General features: G+C 40.4%; 1 protein-coding gene across 2 annotated transcripts; it reads left to right on the plus strand.

The window, feature by feature from the left end:
- The first annotated feature begins 4,808 nt into the window (after positions 1-4,808).
- On the plus strand, positions 4,809-11,788 carry SCG2 (secretogranin II). 2 transcript variants are annotated; one of them, XM_073674597.1, is made up of 2 exons: positions 4,809-4,958; positions 8,380-11,788. In XM_073674597.1, the coding sequence occupies exon 2, from the start codon at positions 8,395-8,397 to the stop codon at positions 10,228-10,230; it is 1,836 nt and encodes a 611-aa protein (XP_073530698.1). In that variant the 5' UTR covers positions 4,809-4,958; positions 8,380-8,394; the 3' UTR covers positions 10,231-11,788. The 2 variants fall into 2 exon arrangements, with proteins under 2 accessions (XP_073530698.1, XP_073530699.1); XM_073674598.1 differs by lacking the exon at positions 4,809-4,958 and adding an exon at positions 5,001-5,022.
- The last annotated feature ends 7,983 nt before the right edge of the window (positions 11,789-19,771 follow it).

Below are 19,771 nucleotides of genomic sequence, written 5' to 3' on the forward strand. Positions count from 1 at the left end.
AATTTTTTGGAATTGAAATTTCAATCTTGTGGAGTGTATGTAACCTGGAGATGCATCGATATGGAGATACTGATATGCTCGTGCTCCGGGCCGGCCTGTGGGGGGCGCTCTATCTGCTGCTCTGCTTATATATTCATCTGTATTCTCTTATGACAGCTCACTGTGCCTTCAATGACCTGCCTCTTACTTTACCTAACCCCGCACTACTAGATGCATTATGTAAAATAGGAGGCAGGTCAGTGAACGATCAGTGAGTGGTCATAAGGGCATACAGATGAATATGTAAGCAGAGCCCCAGATAGAGCGCACCCCACAGGCCGCCCCGGAGCCTGAGCATATCATTATCTCCAAACTGAAAGTAAAGATTACGCAAGAACCGCAGGATGGATTTCATCAACCAACGTATCATTTAATCAGTGTAACGGCGCCCACCTGACAGTGTATGTGGTTTACTGAGCACAATGCTGCTGACAGGTGCTCTTTAAGCGCCTGTGAGGGGACATCATCCTATGTAGTTTACAATGTCTGATTTAGAGTATTTTTCTATGAAAAAGGTACAAAGTATTTGAAATTTTTATGATACTGTTGGAAACAACAGAACTAGCAAAAGTCCAGAATACTTTTAATTTAGGAAAGAAATGATAAACAAGGAACTTAAAAATAATGAAGGACATCAAATCCTATATATTTTTCTCCTCTCCATCTATTTATAACTATTATTTTCTTTTCTATAGTTTTCATGTGAAGACTGTAAGAGTCCTGTAATTTTGGAGGGCTCTGTTATTCAGAGGAATATCAGTTCATGGCCTTTAAATCCTGATATATTGACTAGACTCGCTTATTTTGCCACTATTACGTGAAACAATCTAATGAAATGGAAATGATTTTCTTCTCAATATGTGTCTATGTGAGCATTTTTCTGCATTGGCCATTACTCAGGAAACAGGAAATTAAGAACACCATCTTCTTGGCCAGTTGGAGCAAAATTAATGGTGTAATGAAAATGTAGTAAAAAATGTTAAAATGATTTTCTAACCCTGAAAATATGGTTCATGGAAGATTTTTTTTAGAACAAGCTTAATAATTTATTTTCCTATCAATTACTGCTATTCCCCTACTTATTATTGCACGGTACACAATGGAAACATCAGCCACTCATCGGCCAGTTATACTTAGGTCCAGAAATATTTGGACAATGACCAAATCTTCGTGATTTCAGCTCTGTGTGCCACTATTTCTTCATTTAAAATAAAACAACTCAGATGTAATTGAAGTGTAGACTTTCAGTTTTAATTAAAGCGGTTGAACAAAAATATTCTGTGAAACGTTTATGAATCGCAACCACTTTTCTACAAAGCCTCATCATTTCAGAGGCTCAAAAGTCATTGGACAAACTAACTTTGCCATAAATAAAGTGTTCATTTTTAATGCATTGTAGAGAATCCTTTGCAGGCAATAACTGCTTGAAGTCTGGAAGCCATGGATGTCACCAAACACTGGGTTTCCTCCTTTGTGATGCTTTGCCTGGCCTTTACTGCAGCTGACTTCAGTTGCTGTTTGTGGGTCTTTCTGTCTTGAGTTTTGTCTTAGAGGGAACCTGTCAGAAGGTTTTTGCTATGTAATCTGAAGACAGCAAGAGATAGAGGCTGAGACACAGAATTCAGGGATGTGTCACTTGTCAAAGTGCAAAGTGCTGTTGTTTACTAATTGTGAAGGATTTATCACTAAGAGATTAACATTGCTGGACTAGCTAAGCAGCTCACTGTCTAAGGACTTTGTACACAGAAAGCCTGGTGTGGGCGGGGTTAGCTTTCTCAGCTCTGCTGCATTCTAAATCTAAAAGCTCTGATTGTGTCAGAACGGCTGCACCCAGTAATCTAAGTGATACATCGTTGGATTCAGCTTCTCTTTGCCTACATAAAGTTGCTCTCAGATGAGGTAGCAAAAACCTGCTGACAGATTCCCTTTAAGAATGTGAAATGCTGCTTGATGGGATTGAGATCGGATGATTGACATGGCCATTGCAGAATATTCCACTTCTTTGCCTTAAAAACAAACTCCTGGGTTGCTTTCACTTATGTTTTGAGTCATTGTCCATCTGTACTGTAAAGCATCGTCAAATCAACCTTGCCGCATTTGGTTGAATCTGAGGAAAAAGTATCGCCCTGTACAATTCAGAAATCATCCGGCTGCTTCTATCTTCAGTGATATGATCAATAAACACTAGTGACAGTGCCATTGGAAGCCGTGCATGCCCATGCCATCACACTGCCTCCACCATGTGTTACAGAGTATATGATGTGCTTTGAATCAAGAGCCGTTCCAAGCCTTCTCCATACTTTCTTCTTCCCATCATTCTGGTACAGGTTCATCTTAGTTTCATCTGTCCAAATAATGTTCTTCCAGGACCTGGCTGGCTTCTTTAGATTTTTTTGGGCGAATTCTGATTTGGCCTTTCTATTTTTAAGTCTGATTAATGGTTTGCACCTTGTGGTGAACCCTCTGTATTTGGTCTCAAGAAGTCTTCTTTTTATGGTAGATTTAGATACTGAAACGCCTACTACCTGGAGAGTGTTCCTCACTAGGGTAGATGTTGTGAAGGGGTTTTTCTTCACCATTAGAAGGATTCTGAGATCATCCACCACTGTTGTCTTCCATGGACGTCCAGGTCTTATTGTGTTCCGAAGCTCGCTAGTGCGCTCTTTTTGTTGCAGAATGTTGATTTGGCCAGTCCTTACATTTCTGCTATCTCTCTGGTGGTTTTCTTCTTTTTTTCAGCCTAATGATGGACTGCTTCTGACTTTTGACCGGACAACCCCTTTAAATGCTAAGATGACCCAGATAAAAAAAAAACATCTCCTATACCAGAGCTGTTACCACTGATAGGCTTAGGCTCAGACTGGCCCACAGGTGAACAGGTGAATCCCTTGGTGGGCCTCTGTGCAGGAGTGGCCCCCTACATGAGCAGTAGTTGGCACAATACACTTAATTAACTATGTACAGACAACGGTGGCATCTCAGAATATATTTAATAAACTACCCATTGTATTAATACCTTGAAGCATTGGTAAATTTGTGAATGAGGATAATGTAATATTTGCTTGTACAGTAACTGAACAGGAGCCCCCAGAGTCAATGTTACTGGTGGGTCTTTGGGACCAGAGCTTGATACTGGATAGGCTGCAGCGCTCACTTGACATAATGTCGGTAACTGCTGGGAGAGATAGCGCCAACATTGCTAGTACAGTTCCGGTTTAGTAGGTATGTGTTTTTTCATTGTATATGGGGCACTTTAGACTTTAAGTGGTGGACAACCTCTTTAACATCAGAACAAAAACTGCGCTGGGAGCTTTATGGCATGGGTTTCCATAGTCAACAATCTGCATACGAGCCTTACGTCAACAAGCACAACGCCAAGTGGTGGCTATAGTGGTGTAAAGTGCACCACCATTGTATTCTGTAGCAGTGGAAATGTTTTCTGTGGAGTGAAGGATCACACTTTTCTATTTGGCGCTTGATGGATGAGTCTGGATTTGGTGAATGTCAGGAGAACATTACCTGCTTGACTGCATTGTGCCACCTGTAAAGTTTGGTGGAGGAGGGATAGCGCTAAGGGCTTAATTTTCATGGATTGGCCTATGCCTCTTAGTTTTGGCAAAAGGAAATCTTTATCCTTCAGTACCCCAAGACATTTTGGGCAATTGTAGCTTCCAATTTTTTGGGAACAGTTGGGGGAAGGCCCTTTTTTGTTCCCCATGACTTTGCACCAGAGCACAAAGCAAGGTCCTTAAACCTTTGGTTGGATGAGTTTAGTGTGGAAGAAAATGACTGGCTGCACAGAGCCCTGACTTCAACCCCATCCTTCACCTTTGAGAAGAACTACAGCTGAGGTTGTGAGCCTGGTCCTCTCATCCAACATCTGTGTCTGACCTCACTAATGTTCATCTGGATGAATGGACAAAAATTCTCAAAGAGACCTCCAAAATCTTGTAGAAAACCCCAGAAGAGTTGAAGCTGTTATAGCTGCAAAGTATAGACCAAGTCCATATTAATGTCTATGGATTCAAAACGGGATCTCCTGTAGGTGTAACTGAGCTGTGTAGTCGGGATGTCACCGCTGCAACCAAAATACAAAGGCTGGAGCAGCGGCGGGAAGGCGGCACTGGAGCGGGGGAGGGTGAATACTATCTGGCTTTGTTATTTTACGTTACAGAAATTGATTGGGTTCCACTTATAGAAGTAGAAAACCACTTGAGGTATGTTTCATTTCACCTTTACACGCACATTTCATGTAACTTGTATTACTATTATTATTATTATTATTATAGCGCCATTTATTCCGTGGTGCTTTTTTACTACCTTTAGCAGCCTTCATTTTACAGCCCGCATGTAATGACTGAACACAACAAGCTGATGATGTGCTTGTCTCTGAGATCTGCATCTTGTTTCTTGTCATAAGCAACAGGTTTGTAATAACCCAACAGCCCCCATTAATCAACACAGGCGCCTATGGCTACAATAAACCATCTAAAATCTCTTATTGCTGGATCTGTGCCTGAAAAACAAACAAGCAGTGGTGCCCCCATTAAGGGTTAATCAGATCTGTAAACTACACCCTTACATATTATGATGTCGATATAAATACTAATATTTGGTGTACTGCAGTCTAGACTCATGATTCAGCCAGATATCTGTGTCATTAGCTCACTGTGGCTGCAGTCCAACCTTATCTATTCTGTGATTTGGAGATCATGTCAGTCCCATGCAGGCAGAGGGGAAGGGAAGAGTTAACTCTGCTTGCTTCTCACTCCCCTGTGCTCTGTGCACACTGAGTGACGTCATAAGGATCACGTGATGTGCCCTATTAAGCACTGGGAGCTGTTCTGGTGCTGAAACACATATCTCCATCCTGGGAGGGAGCGATGATCTGAGAGCAGCCCTCTGCCTGAAGCACACAGGTAGGCAGCTGCTGGGGGGCTGGCAAGGCTGTGGCACTGGGTGCAGACCCCTGGGGCTTAGGAGGCAAGTTCTGTACTTTTATTAGGATTAGGTATGATGGCATGCTTAGTATATGCTAATGGCTCGTCTAGGGGTCATCTCTGTATATCTGAATTTTGGAAATGAGTTGTAGACATTGCTGTTGTCCTTATCCGTCTTCTCCCTAACTTAGTTATGGTATGGCCGGTGTGGGAGGTGGCAGCGCATTGCTTGTTGCTATGCTGTACAAGTTATTGTGGATGTAGACAATGGGAGATGCTGGAGACTGGGATGTGTTACCTTACTGCTATGGATCACTTCTGTCTGTATAGTGAAATGATGCAGACCATGCCCATTACAATCACTGTAGTAACGTGTGAACCCAAACTACAGAGTATGAGGAAATTGTGAAATGATTTTACATTCATGTCCTAAATCTGTAAATGGAGCCCTATGCAGACTATGACTAAGCGCGCTTTGTACGCCAGAAACGCGTCAGTCTGCTTCTCAAGGTTAATGACTTCTTAATAAAGAAGAGAAGTTTTAGTATTGAGGATTGAAGAGTGGGGATGCACTTTGCCGCCTCATTTTTTTGCAGTATCTTCCGCCCTGTAGCTGTCCATGTAGGATCGCCCAAGTGACATAGATAAAGCTGTAGCTTCTTCATCCAATCTGATTAGCATTTAACTGCATCTATCCTGGAGGAGAATGTAATGAGATTTCAGATTACACCACAGATGACGTCAGCAGTAAATATAGCCGATATGTGCGTGTATTGTTATAAAGCGCAGCTGACTGCGTACCGCACATTATCAATGGCAATCATTCGTCATCCATAATTCAGTAACGCCTGCGTATCTAATTGTACCTCACGTTAGTAATACACAGCATCTGTTTCATCCAATATATTACTTTGTATTTCTTAGGACAGACCATTTCCTTCCCACTATATTACTATCACATTTGTGAGTTTATGATAAATGAGGTGTCACTTCCATGTACAGTACAGACCAAAAGTTTGGACACACCTTCTCATTTAAAGATTTTTCTGTATTTTCATGACTATGAAAATTGTACATTCACACTGAAGGAATCAAAACTATGAATTAACACATGTGGAATTATATACTTAACAAAAAAGTGTGCAACAACTGAAAATATGTCTTATATTCTAGGTTCTTCAAAGTAGCCACCTTTTGCTTTGATGACTGCTTTGCACACTCTTGGCATTCTCTTGATGAGCTTCAAGAGGTAGTCACCGGAAATGGTCTTCCAACAATCTTGAAGGAGTTCCCAGAGATGCTTAGCACTTGTTGGCCCTTTTACCTTCACTCTGCGGTCCAGCTCACCCCAAACCATCTCGATTGGGTTCAGGTCTGGTGACTGTGGAGGCCAGGTCATCTGGCGTAGCACCCCATCACTCTCCCTCTTGGTCAAATAGCCCTTACACAGCCTGGAGCTGTGTTTGGGGTCATTGTCCTGTTGAAAAATAAATGATGGTCCAACTAAACACAAACTGGATGGAATAGCATGCCGCTGCAAGATGCTGTGGTAGGCATGCTGGTTCAGTATGCTTTCAATTTTGAATAAATCCCCAACAGTGTCACCAGCAAAGCACCCCCACACCATCACACCTCCTCCTCCATGCTTCATGGTGGGAACCAGGCATGTAGAGTCCATCCGTTCACCTTTTCTGCGTCGCACAAAGACACGGTGGTTGGAACCAAAGAACTCAAATTTGGACTCATCAGACCAAAGCACAGATTTCCACTGGTCTAATGTCCATTCGTTGTGTTCTCTAGCCAAAACAAGTCTCTTCTGCTTGTTGCCTGTCCTTAGCAGTGGTTTCCTAGCAGCTATTTTACCATGAAGGCCTGCTGCACAAAGTCTCCTCTTAACAGTTGTTGTAGAGATGTGTCTGCTGCTAGAACTCTGTGTGGCATTGACCTGGTCTCTAATCTGAGCTGCTGTTAATCTGCGATTTCTGAGGCTGGTGACTCGGATAAACTTATCCTCAGAAGCAGAGGTGACTCTTGGTCTTCCTTTCCTGGGGCAGTCCTCATGTGAGCCAGTTTCTTTGTAGCGCTTGATGGTTTTTGCAACTGCACTTGGGGACACATACCCAATTTTTCGGACTGACTGACCTTCATTTCTTAAAGTAATGATGGCCACTCATTTTTCTTTACTTAGCTGCTTTTTTCTTGCCACAATACACATTCTAACAGTCTATTCAGTAGGACTATCAGCTGTGTATCCACCTGACTTCTGCACAACACAACTGATGGTCCCAACACCATTTATAAGGCAAGAAATCCCACTTATTAAACCTGACAGGGCACACCTGTGAAGTGAAAACCATTTCCGGTGACTACCTCTTGAAGCTCATCAAGAGAATGCTAAGAGTGTGCAAAGCAGTCATCAAAGCAAAAGGTGGCTACTTTGAAGAACCTAGAATATAAGACATATTTTCAGTTGTTTCACACTTTTTTGTTAAGTATATAATTCCACATGTGTTAATTCATAGTTTTGATGCCTTCAGTGTGAATGTACAATTTTCAAAGTCATGAAAATTCAGAAAAATCTTTAAATGAGAAGGTGTGTCCAAACTTTTGGTCTGTACTGTACATGTAATAAATTCCCTATGTTACGGCTATATATGTGAAAGCAGATTTTACTATTTATATAAATAATGAGCAAAAGAATAGGAGAGTCCCACACTACATTGGATGGCATTCATAGATGTACCACAGTTATAATGCCATAGGGTACCTAGGGATGCCTATTCAATATTACTAGTACATTATTATGGGTCAGATTTTACTCGAAATTCAGGCTTTGGTCTAATTTGTAACAATTAGACATAAAACTAGATTAGGTAGCAGTAGAGGAAGGTGGGGTAGGCGATGTATCATTATCTTGGATACATCATTGTTGTTGAATGTGGTATTAATGATCGCAGAGCGTGTGGGTGGTATTGGCTTTTATTAGTAAATCAAGATTGAAAAGCCTTAGTGGAGGAAAGCCAAGATTAAACTTGTCTCGGCATTACATTTATTTGTGCTGCTTTAACACATAAACCTAAAGCCAAGGTAAAAGTTATTTTGGGCAACCAGCCGTCTATAAATACAAATACATTAAGCGTGTTTATATAAGTAGATTGTGATTTCACAGTCAGAGATCAGTCACTGACAAAGATTCATTACATGAGATGTTTGGAAGCAGTCGTCAGTACAGCACTTTATTGAAGTATTGCTCCTTCTATCATTTGTGTTTTGCATTTCTAATGATATTAAAGTGCATCTAATGACATGATGGAGTCAGGATAATGCTATAGTTGATGTTCTGTAATCGTTGTAATCGCATTCATTCCTTGCTGCATATTCATCTCAATTTGTTTTGTAGGACTATTTGACCAACATGGCATCTCCAAGGAGCTACTATCTTGCAAGATGCTTATCCCTGTGCTTTTTAATCATCCTTATGTCCTTTGCTGATGCTGCACCATTTCCATACTACCAAGTGCCACAATCAGATCCAGAGTACAGAATGAAGAGTTTACAAAGGCTGCCAAGCCCAGATATGTTAAAGGCACTGGAGTACATTGAAAATCTCAGGAAGCAAGGAAGCAGAACCGAAAGCCTCCCTGACTATACCTCCTACCAAGGGGCACCATTTCTCTCTGAGCAGAAGGATGTGCATGCCCTTTCACCAGACAGTGCCAAACCTCTTCTCAATGATGACGAGTCTGAGTGGATGAAAGCGATGTTGGAAGCCTTGATGCAAGCTGAAAAGGAGGCAAAGATGGCTCCACAAGACAAAGGCAAATCATACAGCAACTTGGACAAAAGCTTACCTCCTGAGCTTATTGAAGATTATGACTCAAGTAAGTGGTCTGAGAGAAGACCAAAAGCTAATAAATTATCTTCAAGGTTATATGATGACTACTCTCGGGACAACCCATTGAAAAGGACCAATGAAATTGTTGAAGGTCAGTATACTCCACAAAATTTAGCTACATTACAGTCTGTCTTCCAGGAACTAGGGAAACTTCAAGGCCAGGTGAACCATAAAAGAGAAAGATTAGATGAAGACCAAAAACTTTACAAGGATGATGAGGATGACATGTATAAAGCCAACAACATTGCCTATGAAGATGTAGCAGGAGGTGAAGACTGGAACCCAATTGAAGAGAAAGTTGAGAGCCAAACAGAAGAAGAATTAAAAGAAAGTAAAGAGGAGGTAGAGAAGACAGATGACATGGAAGAGGAGATGAAACGTTCTGGATTGTTGGGTTTACAGGATGAGGAGCCTGAGAAAGAAAATAAAGAACAAGAATCGGAAAACCTGCCAAAGTTCATGAACTCGTATTTAAAGATGTGGCTAAACAGACAGGAAAAGGGTAAACAGAATATAGATAAGAGATCACTAAAGTTCTCAGGAAAAAATCTAGACCCTGAAGCTATTTACCAACTGATTGATCTATCTAGAAACTTACAAATCCCTCCTGAGGATCTTATTGACATGCTACAAGATGAAGATAGCAGGAAGTTTCCAGGTAGGTTGGAATCTGAAAAAGAGGTTGAAGTACCTGAAGATCTGGATGAGGTTTCAGAAACTATGACTGACAAAACGGATGTGTATAAAAGTAAGCAAGGATTTATAAAGCAGCCCACAACTGCTGTGCTGCCTAATGGTCCAGAAGATCTAACATTAGAAGATATGATGAACCTCATGGGAGCAGATAAGTTGCCAAGCCAAAAGTATCCATACCTTAATCGATTTAACCAAAACAGTGGTTCATCAAGACCTTACTCCATGTTTAGCAAACCTAAAGGACACAAAGTTATCTGGCCAAATGACTTAGAAAAAAGACAAATTGAATACGATCCCAGATCGGAGAAGGAAGAAGACTTGGCTGACTATGTAGTTAGGATGCTGGCCAAATATCCAGAACTTCTGGGCAACAATCAAAATAAAAAAATCCCTACGCTTTACTCACCAGGTGACATTCAGGAGCTTGAAAAGCAGTATGAAAAGGCTTTAAGGGGGTATCTGAACATGCGAGGTTATCAGGATTTAGAGACTGCAGCCAACAGTAATCGAAGGCTAACTCTACCAAGGGAAACTGATGACACACAAAATAAGCAGTATATAGATGAGGACATGCTTATGAAAGTCTTGGAGTACATGAACCAGGAGAAAGCAGAAAAAGGAAGAGATCACAGTGTTAAAAGATCCATGGAAAATATGTAATTTGTTTGTGTTACCCAACAACATCATTCTCTTTTTACTATTTTTCTTTTCTGGCTTTGTGGTTCACGTGGACTGGGCTAAGGTTTCTCTTCCAGTTATAGGAATGGTTTTCTGATGACCAAGTGTCAGGATAATCATACATTATTGCTTCATAGTCATTGCGATAGTATGACTGTTTTGTATCCATTGGACACTCATTCATTACTTCTGAAATTGAAGGGATCTTATATGAAATTGAGGAAGGACCATTTAAAGATTGATAGGTCCTGGACGTTTCAGTTCGATTCTCTATAAATCAGAAATTTCTTAGCAATGAATCTGCATTTTTCTTTTGTCCTTTCTTTAGAAGACATTATGATTATTTCAAATTGACATAACTATAGCTTTGTAGACTATACCTATACTGTTATATGTGAGATTCTGTGGGAATACAGAATGTGTATAGGTGAGGCACTGCAGTATTCTACGGAAAAGAAAAAATAATCTAAGAAAACAGCAAATCTGGTTCTATGTATCTCAATTCCACTTACTAGAGCCATGCATTTTTTCAACAGTTTTTTGAAACATTTTTTTTTTCATAAAGGAGTTTTTGAGATTAGAAAAACAATGTTTGCTTACACCCACTTCCATAAGCTGCAATACCAGAGACAACTAACTAATGGACAAGTTTTTCTAGAAAAATAAAACAGATTTTTTTTTCTAATCTCTTCAACTCTTTGATGATAAAACAGTGATTGTGTAAAATTAAACGAAAACTCAAATTATTATTTTTTTTAAACAAATCAAAAATGAATTTCATATCATCAGGGGACAAAATAACATGTTAAATATTCATTTACCTTCGCTCATATTTTCTCTTTAAAAAAAAATATGTATGGAGAAAACACAAGACCTCGTTATACAGTATTTATTTTTATATGATTTTAAAATAAAGAAAGATAAAACATGTAACCTTATGAGAGAAAGCACTGACCTACTTAGACCTACTCTGTCTACTGCAGAATGGAGCTCCAATTAAATATAATAACCCAGTTTTTCATAATTAGAGATGATGACAGAGGTTTGCTTTTGGCTTTTATTAACCGTTTCTTTGAAAAAAATATACAAAAAAATACAGGGATTAAAAACAGTAGTCTTAAAAAAGTGTCATGAATAACACTAAGCACTAACCAATGAATGCATGGCTGAATCTTCTGTTCACCATTTTGTTGCGTGGTATACATTAAAACCTACTGTCTAGTGAACTGTTCCACATGGATTCCCATTATTTGGGCTTCACATATCATTTACCTTGCTTTGAACTTTACCATTTTCACTCCTTCCTAGGGCTGATCTGTTGTACCCATGTATTTGTGGAATGTCCTCAACCTCAGCTGTATTCTCAGCATCTGCTTCATGAGAAAATTGGGATACAACATACATTAGTTTCACTACCAACTCCTGACACTATACATTCAGGTTTCTCTCACAAGATTTATTTTTAATCACTGAATTATTTTGTTACTGTTTGTTGTGTATCGTGTGGTACTGTAAAAACTAAAATAAAGCATTCTGTATATTTGAAGCATTTATTTTCTGCCAATCATCATGTTAAAACACACTACTGTCATATAAAATTATTAGATTAATTTACTTACACAAAATATGGTCCATGGCAGTAAAAAGTTCATGAACCCACTCTGATCCTCCTATTTAACTCCCTGTTAAAGGTACATTCACACAGGTCGTATATGCAGCAGATTTCCCACTGTCAAACTGCGAACAGATAATCCAGTGCGTATTAAAGTACCAACATTGTGTTGAGATTTCCCAAGAAAATCAGTGGCATACATTGATTGGTGCTACAGATTTGAAATCCACAGCATGTAAATTTGTATGTGTGGGGACACCAGTGGAAAGGATCAAGGGCAGGTATTAAAGGCAAATACCGCTTTATGATGTAATGGTGGCTGCAGAGCTAAATAAAACGTGTTTTTTTTTGTAATTTCACCTCTCCGTTGCGGAGATATTAGCAATCAAACTATTTGGCACCTAATGAGTTAGCTTTTTTTAAGTCTAAGTAGGTGTTATCAGACAGTTTTCACTGGGGAGCTTGTACTTCTCCATGCATAATAATGACTCATCATAGGCAGGCAGCAACATTGAAAAGAAAGAACATGCCTCCACCGACTTAGAACAGATCTCTCAGTTAGAGATGTAATGATACAGCCCTGATCTCCTGGTCTAACCTCCTGAATGATTATAAACACATCTGTGGTGGGAAGAACAGTACAGCAGAGTTTAACTGTGTCAAATTACAAAGCCTTCTCTCCTCCTCTCCTAGCACAGCCACCTCTGCTGCATTGCCCCTCTCCCACACTGCTTGTTCGGAGATATGTCAGTAATCATACTAGTGTCTGTTGTGCTAAACTTGAAATCACTTTTTCAGTGAGATCGGAGCAGAGTCTCAATTAATCTCATAAAGGAGTAGTCCTGAAAAGAGATGTAATGACAGCCCTAATTTCACTGCAGAGTGATTACAAGTTGCTTGAGCACAGCTGACATAAGTGGGATTACTGATACAGTCTGTAATCAGGAGAGCTGATAGAAGGGTTTGTAATGTGACGCAGCTAAATTCAGCTGCACTGCTCTTTCCTTACACTGACTCATGCAGGAGGTTAGACCAGGAGATCAGGGCTATATTCATTACATCTCACACACTGAGAAACCTGCTCTAACTCACTAGGTGCCAAATACTTTGATTGCTAATATCTCTGCAATGGAGAGGTGAAATTAAAAATAAAAACAAAAAAAACATTTTATTACACTCTGCATCCTGTGTCTAGTTCAAATTTGTGAAAGGTACTCTTTTGAGCCTTTTTTAAATTTTTATAATTTGAATTAGTACAATTGTTCCTTTTTTCACATAACCATGAATTGGCAGGTCATTATCTTCAAAAAATTAATTTGCCTTTTGCTGCAGATTATTCTGTGCTGTCAATTACAATGCAAGGCCACACAGACAATAGGAAATTAATATCAGTAAGGTACTTGGTCCAATTGTATCTGATATATGTCACATTTCTGTATAAAGAATTAAAGATTCACGCTAGAATTATATCTGTTAGCACTCATTTAATTAGATATACAATTCAGTGAAACTTTTATGAATTGTAGATATAGTTTAATGGACTATTTAACTCAAAATAGAGGTGCACAAAGATAGCAGGGAGCCTTGGTATACCTCTAATGTGCTCAGAGAGAGGTGCGGGCATTGGAGCATACCATGGATGGCTCTTTAAAAAGTATACTAGTTTTTCACGACGATCTTAATCCGTGGGCCGTATGAACCTTTAGCCTAATAGGAAGGAACCTTCAAATTTTCAATTAATAATTTCCCACTGCCGACAGGATTCTTATATTTACACAGAAATTATTCGACCCTGAAAGAGGGATGGCTGAAAAAAGCCAGGAGTACTTGGAGTAGTTTCAGTATTAATTTTAGCTATAATTGTCTTTTGCTGGTATAAAAATATCATGGAATACATAAGTTTTATACAAACAATATGGTAGGAGAAACATCAACATGAGGTCAAAGATATCAGCTTCAGTAGTATACAATATAAGAGGAAATATAAGAAAAGCAAGTACCCTATAAAAATAATAGCTCCGTCTGTATGTCAAAAAGAATACATAAAACCAAGAGACTTAAATATAATGATAAAACCTGTTACCATACCATATGGAAAAAAGAATTGGAACACACGTCTTAATCAATGAATTCAGGTTTTTCATTCAGTCTCATTGCCACAGTTGTATAAATCAAGCACATAGCCATGCAGCTCGCCTTTTCTAACATTTGTGAAACAATGGGAGCTTCATGCCAAGCAGCTACATGAAAGCCGTACATCACCAAGCACGATCCCAAGCACTAGAAGGCGTGGTGTAAAGAACCCCAACACTGTACAGTGGAGCAGTAGAAGCGTGTTTTGTGGACTGACAAATCCCACTTCTTTATCTGGTAGTCTGATGGATAAGACTAAGTTTCGCGAATGTCAAGAGAACGTTACCTGACCAACTGTATTGTACCAATGTAAAGTTTGGTGGAGGAGGGATAAAGCTATGGGATTGCTTTTCAGGGGTTCGTCTAGGACCTTTAGATCCAGTGAAAGGAAATCTTGATGCTTCAGTTCTGCTTCGATTCTAGTATCGTCCACTGAATGTAGCAATCAAAAAAGTCAGTATCAACCCTATAAAGGGCCTTTACAAATGACTTAGGATAAGAAGCCAAGCAACAAACTCTATTTGTAGTCACATGTTTTGGGGTATTTGCCCCTTATCCAGGCAGAGCAGAACTAATTTGGCTGGGCGAAAGTCCTCTAAAAAGGGTAAAGTTTCTCATTGAGGAGTGTGCCAAGTCAACACAAGAAACTTATAAACCCTGCAATACTCCCCTGGGAATATAAATATGCAAATAACCTGCTTCAGGGACAGAGATATAAGTCTCCTTATGCCATCTTGGCACTTTCCACAGGTAGATATTTTATCCCTTAGGTCCCCTATCAGAGGCTTCTAACTCAGCCAAATTGTTCTCCTGCTTTGCATTGATGAGGGTCCTCCCCCAAATATTTGCCTGCAAATGGAGTTTGTGGTTTGGTTCCATATTCTTATTCATCTGGCAAGGCCTTTTAGAGCAGTGATTTTCAACCTTTTTTGAGCCGCGGCACACTTTTTATACTTAGAAAATCCTGGGGCACACCACCAACCAAAATAGCACAAAATGACACTAAAACAGTCATATTATACATATAGTTAATAATATAGATTCTAAATTTATTTTACTCACTCAGTGTGAAACCTGGGCCTGTTTCGATAAACACAAAAGGGATATCCTGGCAGGAATGGTGGAAAGACACACACGAAGCTCTTCCTCAACAGTTCTCAGTTTCTCCCTGTTTTTAGTTTTTATCGCAGTCAAGCTTGAGAAGCCCAGCTCACATAGATATGTGGTTGAAAATGGGAGCAATGTCAAAATAGCTTTGTTGGCCAGAATGGGGAACTCCTTGGCAACAGATAACCAAAAACTGTCCAAAGGAAGATCAGCAAACTTTAGCTTTAAACCGCGATCTTGCTTCAGTTCAACGAGTTCCTCTTGCTCCTTTAAAGTCATGTCCTTTCCAGCAACGGATAATGAGCTGTATGGGTCCCTAACCCAGTCAAGGCATTCTGTGAAGGCTGAAGAGAAATAGAACGATAACTTCTCCTCAAGAGTTTTCAAATGTCTGCCAATCGCTTCGCACATTGCAGCAGTATTGTCATCATGCAGTTTCTCGGTGAGTGGGAACATCTGAAGGTTGCCACCCTGCACATGTTGTTGCCAGAGCTGCACCTTTAAACGGAATCCGTTCATTTTATCAGTGCTTGTAAGCAGGTTTTCATTTCGACCTTGCATCCGTGTGTTTAGTTCATTCAGATATTGAAATATATCAGCCAGGTATGCCAGCTTTGCACACCACTCATCACTTGCAAGCAGCTTTGAATAATCGGACCTCTCGTTTGTAAGAAATATTTTAAGTTCCTCTCGCAACTCATACACACGGGCCAGCACTTTGCCGCGTGACAGTCACCTGACCTCCGTGTGGAGCAATAAGATTTTATGTTTCGCTCCCATTTCTGTACACAAAGACGCAAATAAGCGACATCTCAAAGGTCGCGTCTTCACAAAGTTCACTATGCGCACAACATCATCCAACACAGGAGCTAGATCTGCTGGTAAGGTCTTTGCAACGAGGGCCTCACGGTGCAAGAAACAGTGGGTAGCAAGAACATCTGGGTTTCTTTCTTTAACCCTACTTACAAAGCCTTTGATGCGCCCGACCATGGCTGCGGCTCCATCAGTGCAGACACCTGTGCAGTTTTCCCATGTAAGTCCACTTTTATCAAGATATTCCAATGTGACTTGGAATATTGCCTCTCCTGTTGATTTTTCTGTCAGTGCCTTGCAAAATAGGAAGTTTTCTCTAATGGCTTCACCATCCACAAAACGCACATTGGCCAACAACTGACAGTGTCCACTGATATCCGTCGACTCATCAAGTTGCAAGGCAAATTTCTTACTGATGCGCACCTTTTCCAAAACAACTGTTTCAATGTCCGCAGACAAGTCATCAAGCCGTCTGGCAATTGTGTTATCAGAGAGAGGCACTTTAGCTATCTCTTTAGCTGCTTCAGGGCCAAGCATCTCATTTACAATAGCTTTACAAGCTGGTAGTATTAATGTTTCTGCCACAGTGTGGGACTTTTTTGATTTAGCTATGAGTTCAGTAACAAGGTAGCTAGCTTTGAGGGCTCTCTCATTTACCTTTGTGCTTTTTCTCAAAAAAGTTGCCCCTTTCTCATTGTTTGTACGTAAGCGTACAAAATACTCCATCGGTTTATTTTGAACGGAAGGGTGTTTCGTTTGGAGATGGCGTTTAAGTTTGCTTGGCACCATAGCGCTATTGGAAAGCTTCTCACCACACACCAAGCACAGTGGTGTTGGTGCTGTCGCATCCCCAGTGGAAGTAAATCCAAATGAAAGATAGCTTTCACTGTATTGCCTTGAGCTCACCATCTTGTCTTTTTTCTTTTGTCGAACTCTCATACTAGGGCCTTCATTTGGGTTAGAATTGTGTCCAGGGTCCTGTTCGGCATTTGCCTTTTCCATTCTCAAATACTTCTCCATCACTGCTGAGATAGTGTGCACAGCCACACACTAAAATAGAAGAGTATTACATTATCTGCCACACTTAAAGGACCTCTGCTAGGCATATTTCATTCCTGAGGGCTTAAAAAGCAGCTCTCGTGGTGACAAGAAGCTGATCTAAACCCCCCAAGAGTGAACTTCGCGAGAGCTGTATGTGTGTGATAATAACTTATATTACTACGGCCTGCATTTCCTGCTTGAATTGACACTAGTGACGTAGCACTCAGCTTTCTCTATAAGTAGAATAGAGCCGGCTGCCAAGTGCTACGCCACTAGAGTCAATTCAAGCAGGACATGACTGCTGAAGAACGGTACTAATATCATTTATTATTCCATACATACAACTCTCACGGAGTTCACTCTTGGGGGTTTTAAATCAGCTTCTTACCACCACAAGAGCTACTTTTTTAGCCCTCAAGAGTGAAATATGCCTGGCAGAGATCCTTTCAATAAATTATTTATTTTAAAAAAGTGAAATAAAAAAGGATAACCCCCTCATATATTCAATCCCATGTAACCTCATAAATACAGTCCCACGTATATGAGCACATGATTATCAGCATCATATACTGTGGTGATGTGCACTGTACAGCGCCACAGTATATGGTGCTGATTATTATGTGGCTCATATACTGCAATATAAAGGGGTACAATGAGAAGTACTATGGCCATGAGGCCAGAGTACAAGTGCCAGCTCATATACTCAGCATATGAGCTGGTACTTGTAGTACTCCAGCCTCATGACTATAGTATTTCTCATTTTACATTTCTCATTGTTATATGCAGTATACTGCTGGAGTACTAAAAGTACCAGCTCATATCCTGAGTATTCTGCCAACAGTTCATATACTCAGGCAAAAGCTCATATAGTCAGCATTATTGGCGGGCATTACCTTGGTGGCGGGCAAATGCGAGAGTCTCTCCGCTCTCAGGATGACGCGCCGGCCTCGGTGACGTCATTAAGTCGCGCGAGGTTCAAAGCTTGCGCATGTGTTATTGTACACGTCTCCTACATTGTAAGAAGGCGTGACTGCCCATCGAGCGCATTGCCGGGAAACAAAACACAGGGGGCACCATAGTTTGGGGAACTTTCTCCGCGGCACACCCGACCATGTGGAACACTGGTTGAAAATCACTGTTTTAGAGGGTCGATATTAACTTTTAGGATTGCTACCTCTAATAGGTGGCACTAGAGTTCCTGTCCCCACCTTCGGACGTATTAGTAATCAAGAGGAAGTGAACGACCAGCCGCAGCTCTCATTTCCTCTTGATTACATATACGCCCGAAGGGAGGGAAAGCTATGCCATCAGTGATAGGGCGCACGGTTCATAATCATTCAAAGATTCAGAATGAGAGAGGTTGTCCTAGTAGTGGACAACTCCTTTAAATTCCCAGAGGAGCACTGCATGGCCTATAAGTCTCCTTACACTGACTTGGAGCTCTCCACAAGGAGAAACCTTTTCCTAACTTCATTGTAACAAATTGGGGAAGGCCCCTTTTGTTCCAGCATGACTTTTCCCCAGTGCAAGGTCTATAAAGTCATGGTTGGGTAAGTTTGGTGTAGAAGAATCTGATTGGCCTGCACAAAGCCCGGACCTCAAAACCATCCAACATATTTGGGATGAATTAGAACAGAGATTACGATCCAGGACCTCTTGTCCGGTGTCAGTGCCTGACCTCACAAATACTCTAATGGATGAATGGGCAAAATTTTTCACAGACACAATCCAAAGTCTTGTAGAAAATTGTGGAATCTATTTTAGCTGCAAAGAGGGGAACAAGTGCAAATCTATGGATTTAGCATGGGATGTCATAAAAGCTCCTGTTGCCTAAGGCTATGTTCACACATTGCGTTTTTGCTGCGTTTTTTTCTGCAGCAAAACCTGATCTCCTGCCAGGATTTTTCTTGCTTTTTTGTTTGTTTTTTGGTGCGTTTTTTCAGTGTTTTTTTCACTGTCCTTTTGTCTCTTTTATGCATGTACATAAAGTTCAGTGAAACAAAAAAATTCTTATTCTGGTTTTGGCACAAAAATCGCTGAAAAAACGCTGAAAAACCTGACACCTGCATTTTTGGTGCCTTTTTTCAGAGTTTTTTTCACCACCCATTACTTCCAATGGGTGAAAAAACACTGAAAGCAGTGACATGTTCTATTTTGCAAAAAAACATGCAAAGCACAAAATCCTGAACAAAAAAAAAAACCATGATGTGTGCATAAGATTTCTGGAATCTCATAGAATTTGCTCATACTGCAAAACGCATCTGAAAAAAAACCGCTGAAAAAAACAAGATGTGTGAACATAGCCTTAATATGTAGGGGCTCCAATACTTATTGGACTATGAAAACGACAAAATCTTTAAGTGGCAAAACCCTAGAAAATCCACCTATACAAATCTAACCAACCAATTGGTGGAAAATCAAACTCCCTGTTCGGAAGGAAGCACATCCTGTAGTGAGTCTGAGAGTACAGGGGCTACATATCCAAGAACCAGAGCTGGCCTTAATGGAACTAGGAGGTATCCGGATATTTTCTCCCGCAAAGGAAATAAGAAAAAGAATGACCAAATGAAGGTAATAAACTTATCTGATCATGTGATTACCGAGCCCCAGCGCCGAGTACTAGAGAGAGGGCTAACATTTTCTCCCTCCTGTCCTTTAGATAAGTTCGAGGTGGTGAAAGATATACACTTATTTGCTAGGAAAATTCTTTTAAAAAAGTTCCACCACCGAACAGGCAATGATCAAACTTTTCCCACCACCCAGGAGCAAGAGGCACTACAGATTCTTGAAGAACTGTCTGAGGAACAACAATCCCCT

This window comes from Phyllobates terribilis, unplaced genomic scaffold (genome assembly GCF_046119375.1).
Source record: "Phyllobates terribilis strain yellow unplaced genomic scaffold, ASM4611937v1 Scaffold_3__8_contigs__length_932513732, whole genome shotgun sequence".
Lineage (NCBI taxonomy): Eukaryota > Metazoa > Chordata > Amphibia > Anura > Dendrobatidae > Phyllobates > Phyllobates terribilis.